Below are 26883 nucleotides of genomic sequence, written 5' to 3' on the forward strand. Positions count from 1 at the left end.
CTAGAAAAATTAAATCTGTATATAAAAGTATGTTTATATAAAATAATATAACCTTAATTTACAATTTTTTTCTTTCGTCCTTTTTAAAATAATTAAGTTTGTTATATATTTTTTAATTTAATTTTGATATAATGTTAGATGAAAGATTTTATTCATCTGTTTAATTATATATTGTAATTAAAATATTTTGTCTTTACTATTTTCAAAAATAAAAAATATATTCTAAATTAGTAAATTAATTAATTTATTTTAAAATTTTATATGTAACACAGGTATATATACTAAAACAAAAGATAAAAAATAAGTAATAAAAATGAATAAATTGAGAATAAAATAAAATATATAAAGTTATGAAGAAAAATATTAGATTAATACCTAAACTATGATTGTTTGAATTAAAATTTGTAATTGAAAATATCAAAAAGAAAAATAATGAAATTGGAAGATACATAGAGTCATAGAAAATTATATAAAAAATATGGAGAATTTAAAATTTACCTTTTGATGAACAGAAGATGACTACTAGACAAAAAATAGAAAAAAATGTTAAAAATATAAAAATAAAAAAATTTAAGAGAATAAAAGAGTGACGGTACAAAAATTAAATTTAATTAGGTTAAATAATAATCAAAATAATAAAAAATAAAAAAGTTAATTTAAAACTTTAACCAATTAAATATAATTTATTTGTAATGGGATCATTTAAAAAAATAGAGATACATTATTATATATAATTATTTTTTTTAAAAAATGAAAACCCAGTGGGGGCAAGTGCCCCCTTATGGCTCTTACTAAACGCATATGATTTTACTATATATACATAGACATATACACGTTCTTTCATACTTTCAATTTTCAACTTTCAAGTACATAGTAAGATGAAGGCTTTCACTTATGTTCTGATCAGTCTCCTTGTTTTTTCCATTGGCATAGGTATCTTTATATCCAATAGACAATGTTTAATTTTTCTTATCTTCTATGTTTTTGTTTCAAGAATAAATTTTTTGTCTTTTATTTTTTATTTTTAAAAAAGAACAGTTTTACATGTTATATTTTATATTGTTAAAAATAGTTAAAAAAAAAGCTTATGTTTATTTCTTTTTAAAAAAAATGGAAATTCGTTTCTTTAAAAAGCGAATATTTTATAAAATGTTTACAAATATAAAGAAAGTCATTTTTCTTAGACGAAAAAGAATTAAAAGAATTGAGGCTGTGTTTGTTTATGATTTTCAGAAAAGTAATTTTGCAATCTGATTCTCTTCATGCAGTTAAAATTATTTAAAATTTGATGTTAATAAAAATAGTCTTTTTGATTTTCCAAACAAAAAAATAACCGACTGTTATTTAAATTCTAATTAATTTATTAAATTATAAAAATACGGTGAAAAGTGATTTTTTCAACCAAAAAAAAAAAACTGGTTTTTTTAATAGAAAAAAATTATAAATTTCTATTTGTTTATTCTAGTTTAGATTGCACATCCAACTGTCCAAGTAGTAATTGTTTGATGTGTTTGATGTGGATACGTAGGGAATGAAAGGCTAATGAAAGTAACAGAGTCTGTCTCAAACCATTGTACACAAACACTCAACAGTGAAATATGTGTAGCAGATCACCAGTGCGATGATATTTGCAAAAACCATTTTGGAAGGCTAGCAAGTGGGTTTTGCATTAATAGCAAATGTATGTGTCAGTACCCACCTCCATGTCACAATTTGTAGTCCTATGTTTGCAACATTTTCCCTTTGAAAAAATGTTTCAATAATGGAAAATAAAAAGCTTAAAATATATAAATAAATGATGTTTCTATGAATCAATTTTATTTACTTTCTTCTTTTTTTTTCTCGTTCTTAGTTACTTTTATGAGGTTAAAGAATATTATGAGTAATTATTTATAACCCAAATAAAAAGTAACTAAAAATTAATATCGCTTAGAAATGTCAAAGGACAACATTTGGGGTGTAATTGAAATTGACGTTCAGATACTTGTATTTGCATATATATATATATATATATACGGAATTTTTATTTTAATAAATAAATAAATTATAATAATGATTGAAATAAATAATTTAAAAAATATTTACTGAAATAAATATTTCTCTTATCTCGTTTATATTGTAAATGAGAAAATTTTGCATGTATTTAGTATTTACACGGTAAACAAGATACACGAGATACATGTTATTCCGTGTGTAAATGAGATATATGTATTTATAAATAATTAGATATAATTTTTGAAAATAATAGAAAATATTAATAATTTAATTTAGACCAAACTCTTAAAAATAGAACATTTCAAATTTCAAATAATATTTACTTTAAAAGCACATAAACACATAAATGCACTATTAAACTGTCCACGGATACCTTTCTTTCAATCGAACACGGATTATTTCTTATTCACTAATGGAAATATTTAAATTATATTTTAAACTTTTATANAATGCAAACAAAATAATTAACATATATCTCGTTTATATTGTAAACGAGATATATAAAAATTAAAAAAACTACACATATCTCATTTATACAATAAACGAGATACGTGCAAAATTATCTATCGTTTACCGTGTAAACGAAATAAGAAAGAAATATTTATTTTGATAAATATTTTTTAAATTATTTATTTCAGTAATTATTATAATTTATTTATTTATTAAAATAAAAAATCCTATATATACGTCAAAAAAATGTGAAAAAAATAAAAGAAAACCGAAGTCATTAATGAAACTAAATGGAGGAAGATTTAACCAAAAAATAAAATAAGAAATAAAAATCAATCACACTTCCACTTCTAAATTTCCATAAACAATAGTATAAAGTATAAACAAAAGCAAATAGTGTGGACAAATATATTACTAGTATATTTAAGAATTGTGAGACACACTTAGAAAATTCCACACCAGCAACTGTTATATTGCTTTGAATCCACTCAACAAAATTGCTCAATTTTTATATGGTGTATTAACTTCTACCTAAATCCTACTACCTGGAAGGCAAAAACTTGAAGCTGCTTCTGCCTACCTTGTCTTTTTGGCTTTAGCCAACTTCTTCTTTCTTTTCTTGACAGCCTTGGGGATTTTATTTTTCCGCGCTTCTCTCTTCTCTTCCTTCACCTTCTTCTTATTCTCTTTTCTAGCCGCTTTCCTGTCTGCAGGCGTCTGTGTATCGCTTTCAGAATATGAATCCACTTCGGAATCACTTTCATCATTTTCATCCTCGTCGGACTCTGAGTCACCATCTGCCTTTGAAAGGCCAGATTTATCATCAGAGTTGATATGTGAAACCTCTGTAGGATTTGATTTCACATGCTGCTTGTCATTTTGCGACGAAGGTTGTGATATTGATAATGCGTGTTTAAGTCCAGTGATGGTCTGATAGTATAAATCGCCGGTGTCCTTCCCACTTGTTATGCGTNNTAACATCATCTAGCGTCTTAGGAATGTAAGTCTGTACAGAGAATTCAGGAAATTGAAAATGTAAAAAAGAACAAAAGAACACCGTGCTGACCAGACTATAAACACGGTTGATTCAAAGACCAAATCTGAACCCCATTTCAATTATTCAAAATAAAAAGCAAAACAAGTGAATCAAACTCATATCTATAGATTGACTTAAATATCATACTAATTAAGAAAAGGATCAAGTAAGAAGCTGACATAACAAATCAGTTTACCTGCATAAATACCGAGTCTGCAATCTCATCCTCTACAGATACATCTCCTCTTGCTGAGATTTTTTGTTGCATCTAGAATTTTTTGAGAAGCATAAAAAAATTATTTCTTGAAGTTGTTCAGAAAATGCAGAGAAATAACTAATAAGAAAACAAAAAGACAAATACCTCTTCCAAATAACCATCCACAGCATCATCAGCAATAGTTGGATCAACAATAAAATCGAACAGTTCTCTTATCGTCATGACAGCCACACCATGCTTTTTAAAGAAGTCCTGCAAACCAACATGACAAAAACTACTTAATCACACCTTTACCTCATTATCCCCATTACAGAGATATAAAAAACAGAACAAGAAATCAATCATTTATTGCTACAAGTGCTTACTGATATATGAATACAATCTTCACGCAAGAAATCGAGGGCATGAGGATGGTCAGGATCAACAGCTTGAGAAACATCAATAATATACAAGTGACCCTAACAAATAGAGAACAACCATATTAGCTATTGACAGAGGCATTTAATCAATGAAATATAAACAGGTGAAGAGGAGATCACCTCAAAATAAAGTATATTATATTCGCTGAGGTCACCATGAACCAATTTGCACTTTTGATACAATGTCCGCATTGCAATAATCATCTGTAAAACAAATCCTCGTATAATTTCAAATTAAAACCTTGGTAGCACAGAAGAGCCTAATGCCCTTAGAATACTAAAAAAAAATGTGCAACAGTATTTCCATTAAGGATCCCTAAAATAATACTCAAAACTGTCGACTCACTGACTCTATTATTGACTTCACACCAAAGCATCTTTAAGGTATAATCTTTAAGAATTGAGATATCAGCTAAAAGGCCAAGTTCAAAATTATATCATGCAAGCATCACAATATACTATTGTAGTAATTTGACACACCTCAAGATAGCCTTCACGTAACTTGTCTAAAGATAAGTTTGCATCTTTAAGACGAGGGGCAGCCCAACCAGCCTTTCCTGTGAAAAATGAAAAAATAAACTCAGAAATTCAATTGAAATTGTACTTATGTTTCTTATGAATGATCAATATTGGGGGCAATTACAATCAATTCCAACTTCGATATATGTGACAAAAATTAGTGAACAACTGCCTCACTTTCTTTTCTTCCTTTTCTCTCTTTTCTTATACCAGATAATGAACAGCAGATGGATGAAAGCACTGTATCAAATATGTGCACAGAATTACATTGATCACAGTATGGGGACGTTTTGTGAATGTGGAGAATAAAAGCAGTACCTATAAATTCCATAACCAAAACATGCAGCCTCAGAAGAAGAGGTGTAGGGCACCTAAGTCCTGCTGCCTTTAGCCTGCAATTCAATTTGGGAAGAGATGAGAGAAGGAAATAATTAAGGTTAGGTATGCATGGATCCAAACTATCTGATACAGATTTACTGGAAAAATAAAAGAAAAGGTAAAGTAAAAGCTTTAAAAAATTGAAGCACATGGGACTGGCCCTCTAAGGCTCTAACACACATAAAGATTTACTAGGTTCATTTCAGTTTATTCTATCAGACATACATCAAATCCATAAAAGATCTTTGAACTGTAACAAATTATTATTACTCTAGTACCTGGTTAAGTAACTGCCATAAACCCAAATAATTTTAAACTGTTTTTTTTTTTTATTTTGATAGAAAAAACAAGATGAATGTTCGTAGCACTTCATGCATAGTGTAAAGGTAAAAGGATTAATGACAAAAAAACCTGTAAAGAACATTTGACTGAGAAACATGTGTACAGTTTACCTTCTTTTCCAATTATTTTGATTATCCAATTTAATTTTTTACATGAATTTTTCATAGCACTTCTTTTAGTAAAGTTCATAACCAACCCAACAGGGAAACAAACAGGGGGGAGAAAAGGAAGCAAACCTCATAAGATTCCTCATTTCTTTCTCTGCCCATGTTTTTACCATTTTCCTGGGATTATGCCTGCAGTATCCATTTCTAAAACGGTAGTCTCCTTGCACATATCTATCTCTATCCCTGATATCATTCAGAGAATAAAGTTCAGTTTATATAATTAATAAAAATGCAACTTTGAACGATGTAACACTCGTTATACTTACTTAAAAACCAGAATGGATGTTTTGTATACTTTAATTGCAAGTTCTTGACCATCAGATTTGGTTGCATGATAAACATTTGCCTTTAGAACAAATAAAAAGGAAGAAACGAACTCAATATGACATATAACTAATTGTCAAAACAGAATAGTCTGAGACATCATCTTGGAACCTAAACCATGATGTTCAGAAACAGGAAAACACAAAATAAAAGTTTCTGGTGCACCACATACTTCCTTTCCAGTTGAAATGCATCCATTGATATCATGAAACACACCTCGGTTAAGCATTTTGAACAAAACCATGCGCGTTCTAGGATCAATTGCCTAGGAAAACCAGAGTTAGTTGCATAGTAATTATATTTGGCTAATAGACAAGTTTAAGAGTGATTAGGGTAGTATCACCTGCTCAACAGTGGCGCGGTCTGCCTTATCAGTAGTTTTAGTTTTACCAATGGCCATCTCTCGAACACTACCACGAATTGCCGTACTCACAGAGTTAGACATCCCAACATTCATCCTCCCTTCCCACTCCTGCACCACCAAATCTAAATTTTGAGTCATTAATCCAATTATATATGTGAAAACCTAAATTTTAGGGTTTACCTCTAAGGGAGACGCACGAATGTGGTGCGTGAACTTCTGGTTGCGGTTAGAGAGAGGCTGGAGGGTGGAGGAGTTGACGGCGGCGTGGTGGTGGCCGCCATGGGCGTTGGGGCGGCGAGAATTGAGAGAGAAGGAAGCGTCGACGACGTCGTCATCGTCCTTGGAGTCAAGCCAGTCAAGGGCGTCACCGATCTCGGAATCCGAAGAAAACGATTCCTCTTCTTCATCATCATCATCATCAACCTCATCTACTACTACTACTTGTTCTTCTGGTTCTCTTTCTTGGTGTCGCTGGTTCTCCATTGAATTGAAGTGAAGTTTTGCTTTACAGAGCGTTTGGATGGACCTAACTGCCAAACTGAAAGGAATGCGGCGGGAACGAGGCCTCAGAGGTAAGACCCCATATAAACCTATAAATATTTCTGCACAAATTAACAAATTAAAATTGAAATTTGAAATTTGAAAATTGAAAATATATATTTAATTATGAAAATTTAATTTTGATATATTATGTTAATATGCCGTCTAATTAGGTAACGTTGTGTCAGAAAAATAACTGCATTTATATTTATCACATGAATAATTATTGAAGAAATCAAATATAATTAAACAATTATATAAAATATCTTTACATTGTGAGTGTATTAAAAAAAATAAAAAAATTATAAAGTAATTATAATAAATTTATTTTGAATACTTTTGACACATAAAAGAAGTAAATTATTCTCTCTATATTATTGCATAATAAATTTATCTTAAATACTTTTAACACGTAAAATGGGATAAAAAATTTAATATGCATCCAAAATTAGTATTTCTTATTAAAATGAGTCCATTAGATGAAATATCGGATTTTTTTATTTTAATAAATAAAATAATTATAATAATTGCTGAAATAAATAATTTAAAAAATATTTACCAAAATAAATATCACTCTCTTATCTCGTTTACATTGTAAAAAATATAATTTTGTACGTATCTCGTTTACACTGTAAATGAGATATGACACGTCAGCCTGATACGTGTATATCATATTTACAAGAATAAATGTCCTTTCCGGTCCCTAACGATTTGCCCGATGGACTTCCCACCCCCTAAGAAATCTAAATACCCAAATCGATCCCTATCTATTATTATTTCAGTACGTTCCAGTCCCTGCAACCGGATCCGAGCAGGTCACTGGCTGATGTGTCAGTAACTTGTCCACGTGGATTTCTCTCCTTCATAATTGGGACAAATCGCCCTCTGTACCTTTGTTGAAACGTTGCGTTTCATTATGAGCGTTATCTCCTGGGTGTTCATAGTTATTTAGGGTTTTTTCTTTATTCTTCATTGTCTTCATCGTGTGTAGAGTGAAGATAAAGGGTTTTCTCCTGAAGAACAATATGGCTATGAAAGTCAGAGACTCTTCTTCACGAATCGTGGAGGAAAGCAATGAAGTTGGGAAGAATTTGTGCTGGAGTCCAACTCTGGGTTCCACTGGGAGTATAGGAGAAAAGGCAAATCAAGGCAAGAAAAGATTTGTAGCACCCAGATGTCATTGTGGCACATATGCAATATTGTTTCAATCTAGCACTGCAGAAAATTCGAACAGACTTTTTTTTTTGTTGCTCTTATTTTAAGGTAATCATTTTTCAATTTTAGTTTTGTTTCAAAATTCCTTGCCATTACTATGGAGTGTTATTTGTTGCAGACCGCAGCTCCACATTGCAAATACTTTGCTTGGCTTGATGAATATGTTGAGTCATATTCACATAAAGCTTATGTCAATCAGAATGGTGTGGTTGAAAGTTTGAAGACGATGAAAGAAAGATTGGAGGCACTGGAAGTAATGATGGCAAAGCAGAAAATTGAAAAAACATTTGGAGGCAACACTAAATACAGAACATTAACCACTTTTTTAATTGAAATTGCAGTTACACTTATAATTTCATCAATTTGCAGTGGGTTAATTGAGAAAAATATGAATTTGATTTAGTGTGTAATGTTATGTAAATAGAAGACAACTACTTAATGTATTATTGTTGAAATTCATAGCTTGTATGAAGACAACAACTGATGTTATGATTATTTACTCTAATTCAGTGATACTTAATTTATTTTATTTCATGTAGTTATTAGAATTTAAAATAGTGTATTGAGATATTATCATATTGTATTATTATGAGTTTCTGAAACACATGTCTATGAAGATAACAATGTAAATAAATATTCAAATCTCAGAGAAATTTGGAATTGCACTCTAATTTTTGAGAGTTTCATAAAAGTTGAAACCAACATATAAAGTGATTAAGTGATTCACAAACTAAAGCATGAGTATTTTACAAAAAGTTCACTCCAAAATATGACCTGCTCCAGAGTTTCACTCAGAAGACCATGTGTGTTTTTTCAACTTGATGCTAAAACAAAAACCAAAAAAATTGACTGTATCTCTAAATCAACCTTGAGTATTATGTAGACTTCAAATCAGAACCTAATAATAACATCAACACTATAACCAAAATAACTAAGATAGAGTCTTCCCCTAAACCAAAGTTCTACATTTTCTAAACAACATAATATCCATATAGCAAGTCCTTTCACTGTTTTTTTGGTGGAGGCTTCATTCCCAACTATACTCTGCAGACTTGTATTTATAAAATAATATCTAATAATCTAAACAATATCTACACTATAATCCAACTATACTCTGCAGAATTATAAACAATATCAGAATAGGTTGGCAAATGTTGTTACCTTCTGTTGGTCGGACATGAGATTCCATCCGCGCACTTGATGGTCTCCCAAATCATCCTGAAGTCGAGTTAAGAACCACATCCAGTTCTCTGTATTTTCTGCTCTTGTAACAGCATATGCAATAACGAATACATGGTTGTTAGCATCAAGTGACATTGCAGTTAGGAGTTGGCCTCCATAATACCCCTTTAAAAAGCATCCATCTAGGCCTATTAGTGGTCTACAACCCTTAACAAACCCATTTCTGCACGCATTTAAGCATATGTAAATTTTGTCAAACAGCGGTAGAGATTACGGAATTGGGTCAACACATATGTCAGACGTGCTGTCTGGGTTACTCCTATGCAACTCTTGTAAATAATCCCACAACTTCCCATATTGTGCCTTGTCATTCCCAACAACAATTTCTCTAGCTGCTTTCAAAGCCGTTTGGATCATTTTTGGATGGACCTGAACATTGTAGTCCTGTTTCATATGCTCCGTTGCTTCCTTCGGTGTCAGCTTAGGCTGTGTTGCCAACCTTTTTTCCAGCTTATCTGTGACCCATGCCCTATCGGCCAAATTGCTTCCATAATCCCTTCCACATGTATGCTTGTTGTGAAATGTTTTTACCTCAAATGCCATTGTTTTTGAGTTCCTTGCCACATATATTAACCATGGGCAGTTATCCTCCGCACATATAGCCCTGACCCTCTCCTTTTCATTCTTGATATACATGCAATCTCTTTCATCCCAGACAAATACATCCTTCAAGGCCTTCTTAAATCTCTCCATAGTCGAAAATTGCATTCCAAGCTCAAACCGAACCTCTCCATATTCATTTTCTTCATTGAAATCAAGTCCGTGCATTGTCCTCTCATCCTCAGAAGATACCGGGGTATGACACTCTTCAGAAGCATATTCATAGTTGTAGTTATCACTGTCACTCTTCTCATTAACCACTGCTAGACCTCCTAGTTCATCTTCTACTGGCCCTCCCATATCTGTTTCTACTGACCCTTGGGCAGAATCCAACCCACTAGGAGGTGTCTCAGTTCGATTTCCTTTACTAGATTTACCGTATAGCACATGTCTCTTCCTCCTCCTCCCAGTATACCTCTTTGATGATTTCTTACCATTTTTCTTAGGTGACACTTTCTTCTTGTTTGATAGAGACACTGATCCTTTTTCTTTTGTTTTTTTTCCATGTCTTTTTGGTGACTCAATATCACTACTATCACTCTCATAACTAGGAAGAGGAGGCTTGTAGGCCTCATCCTCGGCACTCTCGTATCCATCATCCGATGAGGATTCCTCTGTGACCACAACGGGCTCTTCCTCTGGTTCTGGCTCTGGTTCGACTGCCATTGGTTGACTTACCGGGTGCTCAAAGTAGATGTAGAACTCATTTCTATCTGGACAACTTAGGGTGGTTTCACACATGTCATTAATATCATGGTCACCATTAAGGATATGAAGTCCAAACTCCAGGTTTCTTGTTGCTGGATCAAGCCAGTAAATTTCTTTGTATTCTAGATAACCTAATCCCCTGAAGAGTTCTTCCAAGTCCTTCTTGTTGACAAAATCAACATCCATGGGTGGAAATTTCTCAATCTTTCCATCTACGTATCGTAACAATCCATTTGGATCTTTCTTGAGTATCCCACCATGATGAAAAACAGGGATAACAAACACAGACATCTGTAAAAATCCAAACTATAACTCAGTAACAGAGCTAAACTTCAAACTTAATCAACAGCAAATAGGCTAAAATATCTATCAGTTAAGAATTCTAACTTATCAATAAGCAGAAAGGTAGAAACTTTCAAAGTTAACATCACTATTATATTTTTGCAACAACCCTAACTCATCAAACAAAGCTAGTGCTTCACCCCATCCACCCATAATCACCATGCAAAGGAGAACTGAGTTATCAAAGCTAATTTCACTCCCACTATCTGACACAATCCTCAATTTGACTACAGTGAAAGATAAAGTAAGTAGAAGAGAACAAAAGATTGCTTACCGTTTCAAAGAAACTTGCCAAATGCTTCCAATGTCTTCCCACATAGTGGTGCAGCACGATCGCATGTCCTTTGTGTTTTATGGAATAACGCTCATAATGAAACGCAACATTTCAACAAAGGTACAGGGGGCGATTTGTCCCAATTATGAAGGAGAAAAACCCACGTGGACAAGTTACTGACACATCAGCCAATGACCTGCTCGGATCCGGTTGCAAGGACTGGAACGTACTGAAATCATAATAGATAGGAATCAATTTGGGTATTTAGATTTTTTAGGGGGTGGGAAGTCCATCGGGCAAATCGTTAGGGACCGGAAAGGGCATTTACTCTATTTACAATGTAAACCAGATAAGGCATGTCGCCTATAAGTATATGTCGTTCACAGCGTGCTTCTAGACCCCAGTTTGACCTTGTCAACCACTTTCTCCTTTCTATTATTCCCTTCTGACAATATAATCGACTAATACTGCGATGGCGCGCCAGGCAGAGAACGACGGAGACATCAACAGATTGAACGAGACGTCGCATTACGCCGGGGCAGCCGACTTGGAGGTTAGTTTTCTTGTGTTTAATTTTGTGCAATAAGCATATGGAAATTTTTTTTATGTGGCCATGGTTAGGCTAGTCGCGAAGAACTAGAACATAGTTTGTAGCTTTAGCAGTAGGTCTCTAGTATAAATTTAGAACTTTATTTGCTTGTGGAAGGTTGTTACCATATAATTATTAGTTTGGAACTCTGTTTTACTTGTGCTAGGTTGTTACTACTTATAACGTTTTAGTTAGGTTTTGTTTAGTATGTAATATGTAATTTAGAAATATGTGTAAGTTTGAAACATAAAAATATATTCTTAAATAGAAGGACATGTAAGTTAGAAAGAAATATTTATTTAACTTTAATGTTTTGTATATCATATTAAATTGATCTAATTACAAAGCTAATAAAAAGTGTAAGAATTCAATAAACACAAAAATTTAAAATTATTTCTTTATAAGGCCGAATTTTTTTTATTCTTCAGAGGCCTCGCCTTCTACTGCCCCGACGAGTGAGTCATACCCTTCCTCCACCCGATGCCATCGTCCCGTATCTGGTTGAGGTTGGATTCGGCGACAGGGTGCCCCTCAGGGATTTCACTTTTGACAATTCCCTGATTTCAGCATTCGTGGAGCGATAGCGTCCGGAAACGCACACGTTTCATCTCCCGTGGGGTGAGGTCACTATCACCCTGCAGGACGTGACGTACCACCTAGGCCTATGCGCACATGGAGCCCTAGTTGGGGGTGCCTCCGTGACTTCGGTAGGTGGTACCACATGGAGACGTGGGCGTTGGTGGAGCAGCTGCTTGGTGCCAAGCCTCCAGCGGCTCCACAGCAGGCGACGCAGAGAAAGGAGTCATTCACGCTCAAGCTTGTTTGGCCGTGGGATCGTGTCCGCCAGACGCCCCCTACAGCCGACCAAAGACCCTCCGACAGTACGCTAGGTGCTACATTATGTTACTGATCGAAGGATATCTGATGACGGATAAGTCGAACAACTTGGTCCACGTGCGTTAGCTCCTTCTCCTTCGGGACTTTGGGCAGTGCTGGGCGTTGTCTTGGGGATCGCCCGTGCTGGCCTAGACGTACCAGTCACTGTGTTCGACGGCACAGCGGGGCGTCATGAACATTGCCGGCTGCACTCTGCTATTGATGTCCTAGATCTACCAGAGATTTTTTCAGTGGTGTCCACCTGATAGAGGGATCTACCAGTATCCCATGGCTACGAGGTAACAAATGTTTATTTTTGTATTTATTTAAATTAATTTGTAACTTCTTACGACCTGTTACTTAACGAACTGTTTATATTCTCTTGGTTGGTGTCAGGTTGGTTGGATTGCAGTAGCAGAACAAGGATCAACATGAGGCTGGGGTCCTGCATTGGAGGGTTTCGATCGACCGGTTACGATTTGATGAGGTTAGTTCATGTTTACCACCACCACATATTCATTTTATTTCTTAATGTTGTCTCATTTTTGGGTGGCTGATTATTATGTCCGTTACAGTTTTTTCAGTTTGCATGGAGAGTGTACGATGACCTTGCTCTGCAGGCTCTGTGCCTTCCTTGGTTCCTAGAGGAGGAGGAGTGGGGGACATGGTTGTCAGCCGTCCCACTGGTATGTTTCAACCTTGTGCAGTTTCACCAAGTTGATCATGTGAAGCGGCAGTTCAATTGAGAGCAGCAAGTTCCTAGCACTCCGGTGAACCTTGACAGGTATAAATGATATCTTATTTATCATTGCTTATCGGAGTTTAGATGTCAATTATTCTAATTATGTTGTGTGTGTCACTATGTGATAGTAGATTATACAACTTCTTGTTTTTCCTGATAGGTTCTGGGTGTCCACTGCCCGTGGTGAGGATGTCTGGTGGCCTGATCAACTTTAGGATTGGTACGATGGTTGGCGCAAGCAATTTGATCCCGGTCGCAGGATCTCCATACTTCATATATTTGACACCAGGCCAACCCGAGAGTACTATGATTGGTGGCGTGGGGCTTGCCGTGTTAGGAATCTGTCGAGTCAGGAGGTTTTGGAGGATCCGAGACTTGTGGAGTTGCCCCTAAACGTACAGCCCACTGCCAGCCAGCCTAGGGACAATCTCCACCTTCCCCGGGGCGTGCCGGATCGGCGTAGACGTGCGAGGGGGCAGGGAGGATACCTGACGACCTCTTAGGAGGGACAGAGGCGCTAGAGAGCGTCAACCTGGTGAGCTAGTTAAAAGAAAACGGGTCAGGCCTCGTCGGGTTAGGCTGAATGTAGAGTCTGACGAGGAGGCGAATTTCGGCCGCCAAGAGTATCACAGAGACATCACATCGGATAGAGAGGCTTCACCTCTGGGTCCGCCTCCTCCACCTCCCCCGGCACACGCACTGCATCCACCATCCAGTTCTGGAGGGCTACATCATCGGGCAGTCTGGGACACATCACCACCGAGTTAGCATGATGCAGGTATCCGTCAGGAGGAGGAGATGGTTGATGAGATCTTATTTGATGATGCCTTCCAACTTCACACCGTCGATCCAGCCTCGATGCATCGGATCGCCGAGTCATTCCGGACCGGTAGGGAGCAGGGTATTGGACAGTATGCCACATATATCACCGGCTTCTACCTCATTGTACGGGGCGGGTCTTCGGCCGGGTAGCCAGTATACGACCCCGCCCTCCTACGACTATGGAATGTTGCTGACGTCATCACAACCTCAGATGACCCCTCCATGAGCTCCACCATCTCACCCTCAGGGTCATTTACATCAGTATGCCACATTTTCACCCTCTGGAGGGCTCCAGCCATACCATGCGCACTAGCCCTAGGATCTTGCTTAATATAGTGCACAGAAGTTCTCAAAAGCACAATTGAAGTTGAACTTACCAGTATCTGAGGTTCTGTCGAAGGGCCACACGGAGGCTCCATTGACACCCATTCATAGCTTGATGGCACTGCACATGATACTTTAATCGGTCCGATTTGATCACCCGGTACTCAGCACTCCTTCGAATACTGTAGTTCTTCATACCCTGTAGCACTGCATCTCGGCATTTGAACCCATGGCCGACCTGAAACTCTACCCCACCGACTAGTTTGTAATCCTCTTCTCCCAAGTTAGAAAACAGAGTCCTCTCATGCATGGCGTCTAGATCCATACTATAATAGTGACTTGGCACTGCCAATAGCACCGGAATTGGGTGAGGTGGAGGCAAGACATGGCGCGCCATAGTATGGGCGGGTGTCTCGGGTACAAACTCCTCCTCATTGCCCCCTTCGGAAGAATCACTATCGACACTATCCGCCACGTATTCTTCGTCCGACTCCTCGTCGCCCTCCTCCGCCTCATCAACTGGAATGGCGAGATGAATCGGTGGTGGTGCAAGAGGTCGGTAGTCCTAGACATAGGTCGAGTGTATAGAACCACCACGACCCACATCTCCAACCTCGGCAGAAAGCTCCATTACCTGTTCCGCCATGATTCTTCCATGGATGTCGAACATGAGTTGAACATGCTCGTCCCCTAGAAGTTGAAATAATCGAAACCGGAAAACTCCATTACCCATAGGTGCGTGCTAGCAACCTATACCCCACCCTTCCGACATCCCTCGCTTCTGTACCACCGAGGTTGCTCAATATCAAACTCTTCAAGTCCGACAACGTACTTAGACGCTGAGTGCGCAACAGTATTGGATTCTCACACTCAAATGTCACCCCGTTGTCGCCATTTCTCATACGACAATTAGAATAAACACACACAACTATGTAAACGTTGTTACTAGCCATTGTTGCATTATTTTTATGAGAAATACGAGATAGAAAAAGATATGAAATGTGTGTGGAGAATGCCAAAGGTTACACATTCTTTTATAAGTATATCTCATTTTCGCTATACACATTTCAGGCTGACGTGTCATATCTCATTTCTAGTGTAAACGAGATAAGAGATGAGTATTTATTTCGGTAAATATTTTTAAATTATTTATTTCAGTAATTATTATAATTATTTTATTTATTAAAATAAAAAATCCTGAAATATCTAAGTATGGCCCTATCATGTTTTGCCACTTGCTAAAAAAATTGCATGATACCAATTAAGGTTGTGAGAACCAAATTAGTCAAGTAATTTGTTCAATGATTTAATTTATAAAAATGCTATTTGTACACTAAAATCAGTCATCAATGTATTTGTGTATAAATACATGTGTGGGTTAATTTATTTTTAATGTATATTTATATTCCAGAATATATTTTATACTAGTGGCTGATTTTGGTATACACGTAGCATAACTCATTTACAAAAATGCTTTAATTGGAATTAAATTGTGATTGAACCGATTTAATTAAATATATAATAAATTATTAAAAATTTAATATATAATTTTAAATATTTAAATTTAATAATTTTTAATTAATAAAATATAAAATTTTATAATTTTCATACAATAAATTATTTATAATTTATCGTTAAAAATTCACAAACAACTTTAAACATCAAAATTTATAACTAAGAAAATCAAAACCTACATAAATGAGAACCACATAATGTTCTACCACAAAAAAAATATTAAACAAATAAATATTTAACTAAACAAAACATTTCTCATCAGAAATCATAGTTATCGTTAAATATTCTAACGTCCCAATCCAAAAGAAATAAAATTCCAGCAATAAAAAAAATGCACACTCAAGATAGTTAATCAAATTGAACAGAGTTAATAAAAAATAATAAATTACACATTAATCAAAAATAGTAAATTATACAATTAAGATTCAATAGTGTTAATCAAATTGAACTATTCCCTCCAGCAATTATATTAAACATAATCAACCTAAATGCATAATCTATTTTGGACTTGTTTCAACGCTATTTTTAGAAAAGATCTGTTTTTAATGATTTTTTTTAAAAGATCTTTTACAAATTTAAAGTAATTTTATGTTTAGATATTTCATATAAAAAAAAAATTTTATTTATCAATTATATTTAGGTAAAATAAGATAAAAATATTTTTTTATTCATTTATTATGTAAAAAATATTTTTTTAGAAAAAAAATAATCTTTTAAAAAAAATGTAAATTATAGTTTCTCATAAAAGATATTTTTTATTTTTCTAGTACTTTTACTTTTACTATTAAAAATTTGTTAAACACACTAAAAAATAAAAAATATCTTTTTCATTAAAAAAATATCTTTTTTATCGATTTAATGACACCTAAACAAACACTTTGTCCAACAACCAAAATTCATAATTCACAACAGTAAAATATAAAATATATCCATTCAGAATCATTATAATTAACAAAGAAAAAAAATTAAATTTTTGAAGAACTCAAGAAACAGAGAGAACTGAATAACATAATCACGCTATGAATTTCACGGTGGCAGAGAGACGATGAAGAGTCTGACGACAGAAAACAAATATTCACACTTCGCGGTGTGTTCGACGCACACACAGAAAAAAATGACTCGAGACACAGAGAGAGATGATTCGACGACGACGAAGACAGAGGCAGGCTTGACGAGGATAGAGCCAGTGGCCGGCGCCAACAGCAACTCCGAACCGACCTTCTAGCGATGCAAGGAGAAGAACACACTTTCGAGGAGAAAGAGCAACCTTCTGGAGATGCGAGAAGAAGAGCACACCGACGCCGATAGTGATGATGGTTGATGGTTGTTCAATAGCTTTGTTCTTTTGATCCGTTTAGGATTAGGTTTTTTTCTGCGTTGTAATTGGGAGAGAGAAAGGGGAGGGATTTCTACTGAATTGGATTTTTTTTAGATATATATAAATATCAAAACAGCATCATTTTGATCTGGATCAAAGACCAAAAGTTTTAAAAATTGATTCAATTCTGTCAGTTCATCAATTAACTTTCGATTCGACTAATTTTTTTTATCGATTTTGTTAAGATGATTCTTGGCATTAATTGAACCGAATAAAGAATCCGTTTTTGGTTGAACCGACCAATTCAATCCAATTTTCGAAATATTGATACCACACAATTTGCAAATTACAAAAAAACAACTATTAATATAGAAGGTTTTAAATATATTTTGCTGTTGTGAAAAGTTTTTCATTGGTCATTTATGTTTTTCGTAAATTGTAAACAGTTATTGTTGCTACTGACATATAAATTTTACTAATGACTAATATTAGTATTTAGTGCATTACACTAAGACTAAGGTTTTGTTTGTTTAAATAGAAAATAAAAGAAAAAGAAACAGAGGAGAAAATAAAAAAATATCAATTATTTCTTATTTTTTATTTGTTTTAATAAAAATCTTGAAAACCTTTAGAGTGTAAAATGAGTGTGAAGTCCACTCAAAAATCTTTCCTTTGCCTTTAAATAGTAGAATTTGGATTTTTTAAATTTTAAATTTTTATTTGAGAGGATAAAGTGTGATTTTTTATTCTTAAATAGTTTTTTTTTTATATTTTCTCTTAGTATCACGTATAAAATAAATGGCGAGATATCACATTTTACCCTCTAAAGTGAAATTCAAAATTTAAAAGATCAAAATCATAGACAGAAAATAGATTAAAATTAGAAAGCGACAAAAAAAAATTCATATTGTCCTTTTTAAAACACTCATTTTTTTATCCTTTTTTTTATCTAATGTTTAATTTATTTTTAAGGTATATTTATTTTTAATATATATTTTATATAAATAATAAATTTAATATTATTGTTTTAAAAATTTTACGTTCTTTGGTTCCTCTTTCTTTGTTTCTACTTTTTTCTACTATACTTCTATCTTTTCATTTAAACAAATCCTAAAATTGTGTTTAGTTCTAAAAAAAAATAGGACACTAAAAATAAAATATAAAAGATAGAGATATAAAAATTAGTATTATTGTATTTTATTTAATGATAAAGTAAATATAAGAAAGAATAAATTATCAAAATTTAATTTACTCTAATTTTTTCATACAAAATATTTTAAAAAAATATAATTATAAAAAATTAATAAAAATAATAAAAAAATTAGTTATATCTTTTATTAGTATTTTTCTATCTTTTCTATTAGGAAGAACAATATTTTCTTTCAAAAAGACTTAAAATGCACTAATTTAATATTTTTAAATACAATGTTATATTCATGTCTCATGTACTAGATATAATTTTATGTCTTCATATTGTTGTATAGTGTCCTATCTATAAATAAATACATCCTAATAATTACTTTGACATAAATGAGATGCTGCTAAAATGAGAAAGTTAATAAAGTGATAAAGTAAAAGATTAATCCTCATTGATTTTGTAACTTTAATAAACAGTATGTCTCACTATATTAATTTAAGAGTAATTTAACTTTTCACTATATTTTACTATTTTATTCTAGATCCAAATTATCATTTAATAATTTTTAATTATTAATTTGTTTATCAATTGCATATAAGTTTTTTCTCCATTAAAATTAGTTGTTGTTGAAAAGTAGAGAGAAAATTGTACATAACATTGTATATTTGTATTACCTGCTTTACTATCAAAAGTTATTACATAGTAATGACATACATATCCTGGAGAAATTAAACCTCCATCAAAATTGAACAAAACAATATATTGTACTGAACATCTCTCTTTTGTATATAAATACATAAAAATTGAAGCGAAAAATAAAACCAATGTAAAATATTAGACAGTAAAATTTTAATTAATAAGAAAAAGAACTTAGACTTCATATATGCTTCTCCAATGCATGACAAACACTCTAAGTGTCCTCATCTTTCTTTTCCTCTTCCTCTTCCTTAGATTCTTCTTCCTCATGAGCTGCTTCTTCTTCTTCCTCTTTCTTCTCCTCGGACTCCGGCTTCTCGCCATCTTCAGCATCGGCTTGTTCAGAAGGTGGAGTGGCATTGACCTTTTTGTCCTTTGCAGCCTGGAGTACATGGTTGTAGTTACCCTTCTCCATGAAGAGCTGCTGGAAATGGTGCTTGCAATACAGGACACCATCAAGGGCAGCATAGTTGGAGTGTGTCAGAGGACAACCTGCATGAGCACACCTAAAGCATGTCTTGTGATAGCACTCTCCTTCCAGCGACATCTATCCAAGCCAGAGAAAATCGAAACTTTACGTAAAATCACAAAAATAAATTAAATAATAGTATTTAAATCGTAAAATCGTTAAACTTAACATAAATTTTATAAAATGAATTTGTTTATTTAAAATTGTAATATCAAAATATTTTAAAAGTTAAATCGAAATTCTAACTGTTATGCATCTGTCAAACAAAATTCTACGAGTTAAACACAATAATTTTTCAGATAATAAATGCATAAAGTGTTCAAGTTTGTGATGGAAGTTACTAGTCCCTTTTGTATAATTTTCACAAACCTTCTCCAGTGGATACACTGTTTTTCCACAAACTGAGCATTTGTCTAGAGTTCCACTAAACATGGATGAGAGTCTGCTTGGAGCCTTGTTCTGCAAATTAATTAAAATCATTCAAATTGAAATTAACAACTCAAAATTGTAATGCACATTCTTGTTAGGTTCCTGGAGAGTAAACATACCGCATCATTTGATTTTTCAGAAGGCTTTGCTGTCGTGTTAATCGTCGCGAAAAATGCAACACAGTTTGTTAGCCAGAGAGCAAAAATAGAAGGCAGAGAACTACAGAATCAGAAGATGATGTTGTAGAATATGAATCTTTACCTGTTTGAAAGTTCTTACTAAAATTTCCAGATTCCTTGAAAAGCTGTTCAAAGTGTGTCTTGCAATACAGGACACCATCCATTGAGGAATAGGTACTCATCTAAACCAACATAACTTAGTATTATTCATGCAACCAATTTAATGCATAATTAAAGAACATCATAGCTACTCATATTTTATACTTTATATAATCTTTAAATAAAATAAAGAATTTAATTTTGATGCTCTCTTAATTCTCGATCAATGAACCTATAAAACCCTTTAAATTGTATCTTATTCAATCCCAGTATTGTAGACATTTTCGCTTTTTCACCACTAATTACTTTTTATTTTCTTCTTGTATTTTTTAGAAAATGTCTCATCATTTGTTGTCTCATTATTCATCAAATAACATGAACAAAATTAACAATAATGGAATTATTATTGCTTTTACTCAATTACATGAAATTTTTTATCAACCCCGTATAAATCAATTTTACATGTACATTCAATCATATAATGTTATGTTATTAAAATTAACAATTTTTTACATTGATTACGTGAATGATTATTTTAAACAGAAAATATGATTAAATTCCTATATATACTTTTTTTACATCAAAGTTAAATTTTAAAATAAATAGTTACAGATATTTTTAAGACTGATACTAAATATGTTTTTAGAAGATAAAATATTTCTCCGCTTACATTTTGAGATAAATGATTTTTAAGAGAAGATAGATATTATGCTCTTTCTTTCAACAAATGGTTGATTAGGCAAGAATAATAGAATGTGCCAAGAAATGAATGAATGAATGAATGAAAGAAACAAACATAACATAGTTAAAAAGCAAGATTTAAAAGGGTGTTGGAGAATTAAACATACCGTAAGATAACCCTTGCAGTGAGTGCATCTGAAGCAGTTTTTATGGTAAGGTATACCTTCAAGAGTTAACAAATCAACCACATAAACAGTTTTGTCACAAGCCTTGCATTTGTCCAAAGTTCCTGTGAATGACATTTTGCAAATATTTTTTTTTCTTTATTTCTTTTCTCAACAATAACTCAAAACAAGGCTAAGGAAATTTATTCCTTGTGTTTTATTTTCTTCTAATAAATTGTTTTTATTTATTTTTTTCCTTTAACCCGGGATCTAAGGATTAAAGAGAAACTCAGAAAGAGAGAATAGTACTCATAACCTCAAAAGACAAAAATGGGTGTTGAACAAAGTCTTTGATTTGTCTAATCAAAGTAATTTATCAATGATTAACAAGTGATTAGAGACCTCAGAAATTTTGAGGAAAATATGGATTATTGGTGCTTTCATTTGTGGTTATAAATTTGTGTTTTTGAGGGAAAACAGGTTTGTCTCTGAGGACCCGTTCAACTGTTTGGGATCAATTAGATACCAGCAAATATAATAACTAACACCATCTGCTTTCTACATTTATTATTTCCTTTTTTTTGTGCATAATTTTTTTTTGTGCATAATTTTTTTTTTGAAAAAACATAATATTTATTTGTTTTTAAGGGTTTATCAGAGGCTATAGCATCATGAGTCATGATTCTTATCTGGTGTAATTTTTATTCTTTTTATAAATCTCATTTTAGTCGGTGAAGAAAAATATTATATTAACGATTCCACCTAAAGAAAGAGAAAAAATGTACTATATTAAGAAAAATGTTATAATTTTTACGTATACATAGAAGAGTGTTATAATTTTTTTTAATTCAAGGTCTGTAATTTTTTTACTTTGTGATATTATTTTTAATATTGTCTAAAAATAAGTTATCGTATTCATTTTTATTTTTCTTTATTTTTAAATTTTAGTTGTTTTATTCTTAAATTTTGATATTAAAATTTTTATTCTTAATCTTTTTTATACTAGAGTAATATATTTTGTGATAAACTTTTGTATCTTATATCGAATATGCAAAGCAAAAGCAAACAATTTTTGAAACAAAGGCAGAAGCTTTAATAAATTAGCCAATTATATATGTTTAAGTAGAATAAAAATGTTAATTATGTTGTTATATCAACTATTATGTTAAGTAACTATACATCTCAATTGTTGTTTTGTTTCATTGAAATAATTATGCTAATGAAGTTATATGACAAATATGTTTAATCTTCTAAGAATAAATTATTAATTTATATAATTAGTAATTGGAATTTGTTTTATATATTTTTTTATAGATTTAGTTCAAATGTGCTTCTTCAAAGGTTACTAATTGAAAAAAAAAATAAAAATATACAAATTAATGTAAACTAACATATTAAAAATCATTAACTATGCTAATTTATATATATTAAGTTTTTAATAAAATTATTTGGATGAGCTTCTAAGAAAATATCTTTTTTCGAGTTATCTTTTTTTAAAAGATCTTATAGAAAAGTAAAATTAATTTTATGTTTGGATATCTCATACAAAAATATCTCTTTAATTTTTATCTATTATGTATGGTATAATAATATAGAAATACTTTTTTGTTTATTTATTACATGAAAAATATTTTTTTAAAGAAAAAAGATCTTTTAAAAAAAGATGTAAATTGCAGTTTCTCAAAAAATATTTTTTTTTCTAATGCTTTTTGTTACGGTGGGTAACCGGAGATTAATAGGATGGATGGCGTTTGGTGGCCCAAGTGTATGAAGGAGGAGGGCTCCGGATGAATCTGCAACTCGGGAGGCTCCGTCCGACTTGTGCTCGCGAGTGAATGGGGGGTGGTACCTGCAAAGACACTCCGATGCCTAAGTTAGCAAGAGTGTAAGCAGGTCTAGAGAGTATTGGGCTTAGAGATACCTGAGGGGTGTCAGTGTATTTATAGTGGTCAGTGCCCCTACTTGAGCCCAAATTTTCTTTAAAGTTTGGGTTCAAGTACTTAACTCGGGTTCGTAGTCGACTTGCTTGGAGGAAACATGGGTCTTAGAAACCGACGTGATTTTCGCGACCCTTTGTTTCTGACAGTTACGTCAATTCAAGCGTCGTGTCCGTTAGGGAAGCATCGAGGACTTTGGTAACGGTGCAATCTCATTGATGACTGCTCCGCTTTTACCATTATGCCCCTTAGCATGTTTATAAATACTTTCCCTCTCTTTTCATTTTTCCGTTTCTGCAATCTTTCAAACTTCTTCTTTCCTTGCTCGTGCTGTATTCTTGTGTTCGAAGATTTCTGTTTTCTCCAACCTTCATTTCTCGGATAAAGGTTAGTTTTATTTTTTCCATGTCATGCCTTATGTTTGCATGCTTTGTTTTGTGTGTAGATAGGTTGGTCTGTAGATTCTAGCTTCGTATCTCTCCTTTTTAGGGGCCGTGTTTTTTGATTTTCTTTTCCCTTTTTTTTTCTTTTTGTAGGTTTCTGCCACTTTTCTTTATATAAAAAATGGCTTCCATAGACGTTCTTTCTCAGTGGGTTGATGTTACGGTCCTTGGGGAGGAACCGTTGGTCGATGCTGAGTTTATCACTCATCTTCGTACTCATTACAGGCTCTGTACTTCGGAGGAGGACGAGCCAAAATATGAACTGATAATCCCGGGTCCGGAAGACCGGGTCTGTTTTGGGAGAGTTAATGAGGCGGCCCCTCATTTTTTCTTCATGTATGAATGTATGATCACCCGCTTGGGTGTTTTTCTTCCTTTCTCGGATTTCGAGATATCTGTTTTGCACCACTGTAGAGTTGCCCCTACTCAACTTCACCCTAATTCTTGGGATTTTTTAAAGATTTATCAGTTTATTAGCCACGCTCTGGACTTTCCGACCTCTTTGAGGATTTTCTTCTTTCTTTTTCATATGACCAAGCCCTTTAGTGGGCTAAACAACAAACAGCAGTGGGTATCCTTCCGAGCCATACAAGGTCGGAGGATTTTCACCCTTTTTAACGAATCTTTTCATGACTTCAAAAACTACTTTTTCAAAGTTCAAGCCGTAGAAGGTCACCACCCCTTTTTCCTGGATGAGCATTCCTCCCCTCGCTTTCCCCTTTATTGGTTGCCGTCCTCCCCTTGTGAAAAGTATGGTCCAGATGACCTAGATGAGGTGGAGGCAGCCATTGTGGGGTTTTTCCGAGAAGCGTGGGGGAGGGCCCCGTACTTGGATACCAGGAAAATCCTCCAGGGAACGCCGACTTTTGTTCAATCTCAACTAGGTAGTGCATGCATTTCTTATTTCCGAGTTGTTTCTGCCGACTTGAATGTTGCCGACTTGTAACTGTTAGTTGTTTTTCTTGTAGATATGGCAAGGAAGAATGCTCAGGAGGCCTACCAGAGGGTCCAGGAGGCTAAAGCGAAGTCCCGGGCTAGGTCCAGTGGTGCCAGGGCAATCGCCTCTCCTCCTCCTCCTCCTCCTCCTCCTAAGACTATGGGTACTCCCTCTCAACCTATTATAATCTCCTCTTCGACTTTGTCTCGGCCACTCCCTTCCGCCCAACTTCTCTCCGAGCCAGAGAGGAAGAAGCGCAAGACTTCAGAGTCTGGCTCTTCTTGGGATGGTGGGGTTAAGGCGGATGCTCTTGCATTCGTCCGAAAGAACATCTATCCTTTTATAAGTATGGATGATGTTTCTGTTCGGAACCATCTCACCACTCTGGCCGAGGAGAGTTTTAGGGCGGCGGGTGTGTGTGGCAAACTTTTGGACATCTTCGAGAAGACTCCCCTCAGCTCTTTGAGGGCATCCTCGAAGGTTGAGGAGTTGGAGGGGAGACTTCTTATTTATGAAAAACATGAGAAAGAGTTGAAGGAAGAGAGAGATAAATTGAGGAAGGAGAGGGATCACCTTAAGGAGGAGGAGAGTAAGCTGCGGGCTCAATGCACTTTGGAGGCAAATTTGAGGAAAACAGCACAAGACAGCTACCACAGTTTATTTCAAGATATTGTTGCTGTGAGGAAGGACTTGGTGAATTCTCGGAACGCATACGCCGAGTTGGAGGACTCCATTGCTGATGGGGCCGAGGAGTCTTGGAGAATTTTCCTGGAACAAGTCAGAGTTATCGCTCCCGACTTGGATCTTTCTCCTTTACATCCCGACAAGGTAGTTATCGATGGCGCCATCGTTGATCCTCCTGTTCCCGAGGTTGTTTTTGAGTCGGATCTGAAGACTCGGGGGCAAAGGATTATTGAGTCTCCTCCTCGTTCTAAAGATGCTCCGAGTTCTTCCTCCGTTCCTCCGACTGGTCCTGGTGGCGCCCCTCCTGAGTCTGGCGGTGGTGATTCCTCTACTCCCTTGAAAAGATAACTTTGTTTTTTATGGCTATATGGGGGCTCGGCCTGTGAGTCCCCCCTTTTTTAAACTTATTCATTGTTGGTGGTTGTGTGAACAATTTCCCTTTGGCCTTTTAAGGCCGTAAACAAAATATTCTGATCTGTGCCCTTTTTGGATAAGGGTTTTTAAACAAAAGTGAATGCCCTTTTTTGGATAAGGGTTTAAGTTACCTTGTGCGTGCATGCTTTTCTGTTTTTGATATTTCGAAGAACCCTTTTTGATCTTTTTTCTGAAAACCTTTTTCTTGGCTTGTCTTGCTTTTTCGAGCCCTTTAGCTTGAGGGCTTTTCACGCAACCTTCGATCCTAGGTTTTTCAATCTCTTTTGTTATCCTTTATACTCAACTTTGCTTTAGTGAGTTTTTATGACTTAGGTTATTTTTGTGATGCGTTTTTCATCTACTCGGAGTGTTTCCGAGTTTGTCTACTCGGGTTCTTATCTCGACTTACGAGTCGGACTGTTCCCGAGTTTGTTACGATCAACTTATACAACCTCTTTACACCGACTTGTGCCTCGTCGTTTTATCCTGACGACCATCTTAGGTCGGTTCATGGGATTTTCACGTTTTGTCGAGCTTAAGTCGGTGCGTTTCGTAGAAAGACTTAGAAAAAATAAAGGAGGATATTAAGAGAGATATTGTAAATGAAAAAGATCTTAATTGGGAAGGTACCTTCTTGCTACTAAGGGTCTTGATAGCCTATTTTCCCTTAGCCTCTACTATGATGCCTCGTTAAAAACCCTTCTCCAGAAAAAACCCTTTTTTGGGAAAAAATCATGAAGTTTGGGAAAAGAGTACATCAGGGAGTAGAGTTCGCTTTTAACTGTAGTACCTTTTCATATTACAAGCATGTCACGACCTTGGTAGCTCAGTGCCATTCAGGTCGGTTACTCTATAATAACCTTTCCCTAGCACTTCCTTGATTTTGTATGGCCCCTTCCAGTTTGCGGCGAGCTTTCCTTCCCCTGATTTGTTGACTCCAATGTCATTTCTGATGAGGACCAAGTCATCCAGGACAAATGCTCTTCGAATGACTTTCTTGTTGTATCTAGTAGTCATCCTTTGCTTTAATGCCGCTTCTCTTATCTGGGCACCCTCTCGGACTTCGGGGAGCAAATCGAGCTCCTCTTTGTGCCCCTGTATATTTCCGACCTCATCATGGAGAATTACCCTTGGGCTTTGCTCATTGATTTCTATTGGAATCATGGCTTCTACGCCATAGACTAATCTGAAGGGTGTTTCTCCTGTGGCGGATTGGGGAGTTGTCCTATAAGCCCATAGCACCTGAGGGAGCTCTTCAGCCCAAGCTCCCTTTGCTTCCTGTAGTCTCTTCTTTA

The 26883-nt window shown here is 34.5% G+C and overlaps 2 protein-coding genes and 1 long non-coding RNA gene across 4 annotated transcripts; 1 reads left to right on the forward strand and 2 right to left on the reverse strand.

The window, feature by feature from the left end:
- The first annotated feature begins 757 nt into the window (after positions 1-757).
- On the forward strand, positions 758-1811 carry LOC107485660 (uncharacterized). Its single transcript, XR_001591515.3, has 2 exons — positions 758-933; positions 1529-1811. It is a non-coding gene; the product is annotated as an uncharacterized LOC107485660 (long non-coding RNA).
- Positions 1812-2823: 1012 nt separating this feature from the next.
- LOC107485648 (uncharacterized) lies at positions 2824-6769 on the reverse strand. Its single transcript, XM_052259867.1, is given in 13 exon segments — positions 2824-3421; positions 3423-3451; positions 3678-3749; positions 3843-3950; positions 4064-4156; positions 4238-4321; positions 4598-4674; positions 4955-5028; positions 5593-5706; positions 5790-5869; positions 6020-6112; positions 6191-6319; positions 6392-6769. Coding segments are annotated over 13 exon segments (1656 nt in total). The 5' UTR covers positions 6695-6769; the 3' UTR covers positions 2824-3021.
- Positions 6770-19229: 12460 nt separating this feature from the next.
- On the reverse strand, positions 19230-21319 carry LOC107485647 (LIM domain-containing protein PLIM2c-like). 2 transcript variants are annotated; one of them, XM_021140889.2, is made up of 5 exons: positions 21177-21319; positions 20312-20411; positions 20170-20198; positions 19991-20080; positions 19230-19699 (listed from the first exon to the last, which is right to left on the reverse strand). In XM_021140889.2, exons 1-5 carry the CDS (start codon positions 21309-21311, stop codon positions 19367-19369), a joined length of 687 nt encoding a protein of 228 aa, XP_020996548.1. In that variant the 5' UTR covers positions 21312-21319; the 3' UTR covers positions 19230-19366. The 2 variants fall into 2 exon arrangements, with proteins under 2 accessions (XP_020996548.1, XP_052117114.1); XM_052261154.1 differs by lacking the exon at positions 20170-20198 and having other exon boundaries at positions 20274-20411.
- Between the last annotated feature and the right edge of the window lie 5564 nt (positions 21320-26883).

The sequence above is a fragment of the Arachis duranensis genome, chromosome 4 (genome assembly GCF_000817695.3).
Source record: "Arachis duranensis cultivar V14167 chromosome 4, aradu.V14167.gnm2.J7QH, whole genome shotgun sequence".
In the NCBI taxonomy this organism is placed as follows: domain Eukaryota; kingdom Viridiplantae; phylum Streptophyta; class Magnoliopsida; order Fabales; family Fabaceae; genus Arachis; species Arachis duranensis.

Bases quoted from the DNA above. Each gene is read 5' to 3' on its own strand.
- LOC107485647 (XM_052261154.1), bottom strand. From the start codon at position 21,311: ATGTCATTCACAGGAACTTTGGACAAATGCAAGGCTTGTGACAAAACT. The intron at 20,412-21,176 runs GTATGTTTAATT...ATGTTGGTTTAG, and splicing joins ACTGCAAGGGTTATCTTACG to ATGAGTACCTATTCCTCAAT. The intron at 20,081-20,273 runs GTAGTTCTCTGC...ATTAATTTGCAG, and splicing joins CAACATCATCTTCTGATTCT to AACAAGGCTCCAAGCAGACT.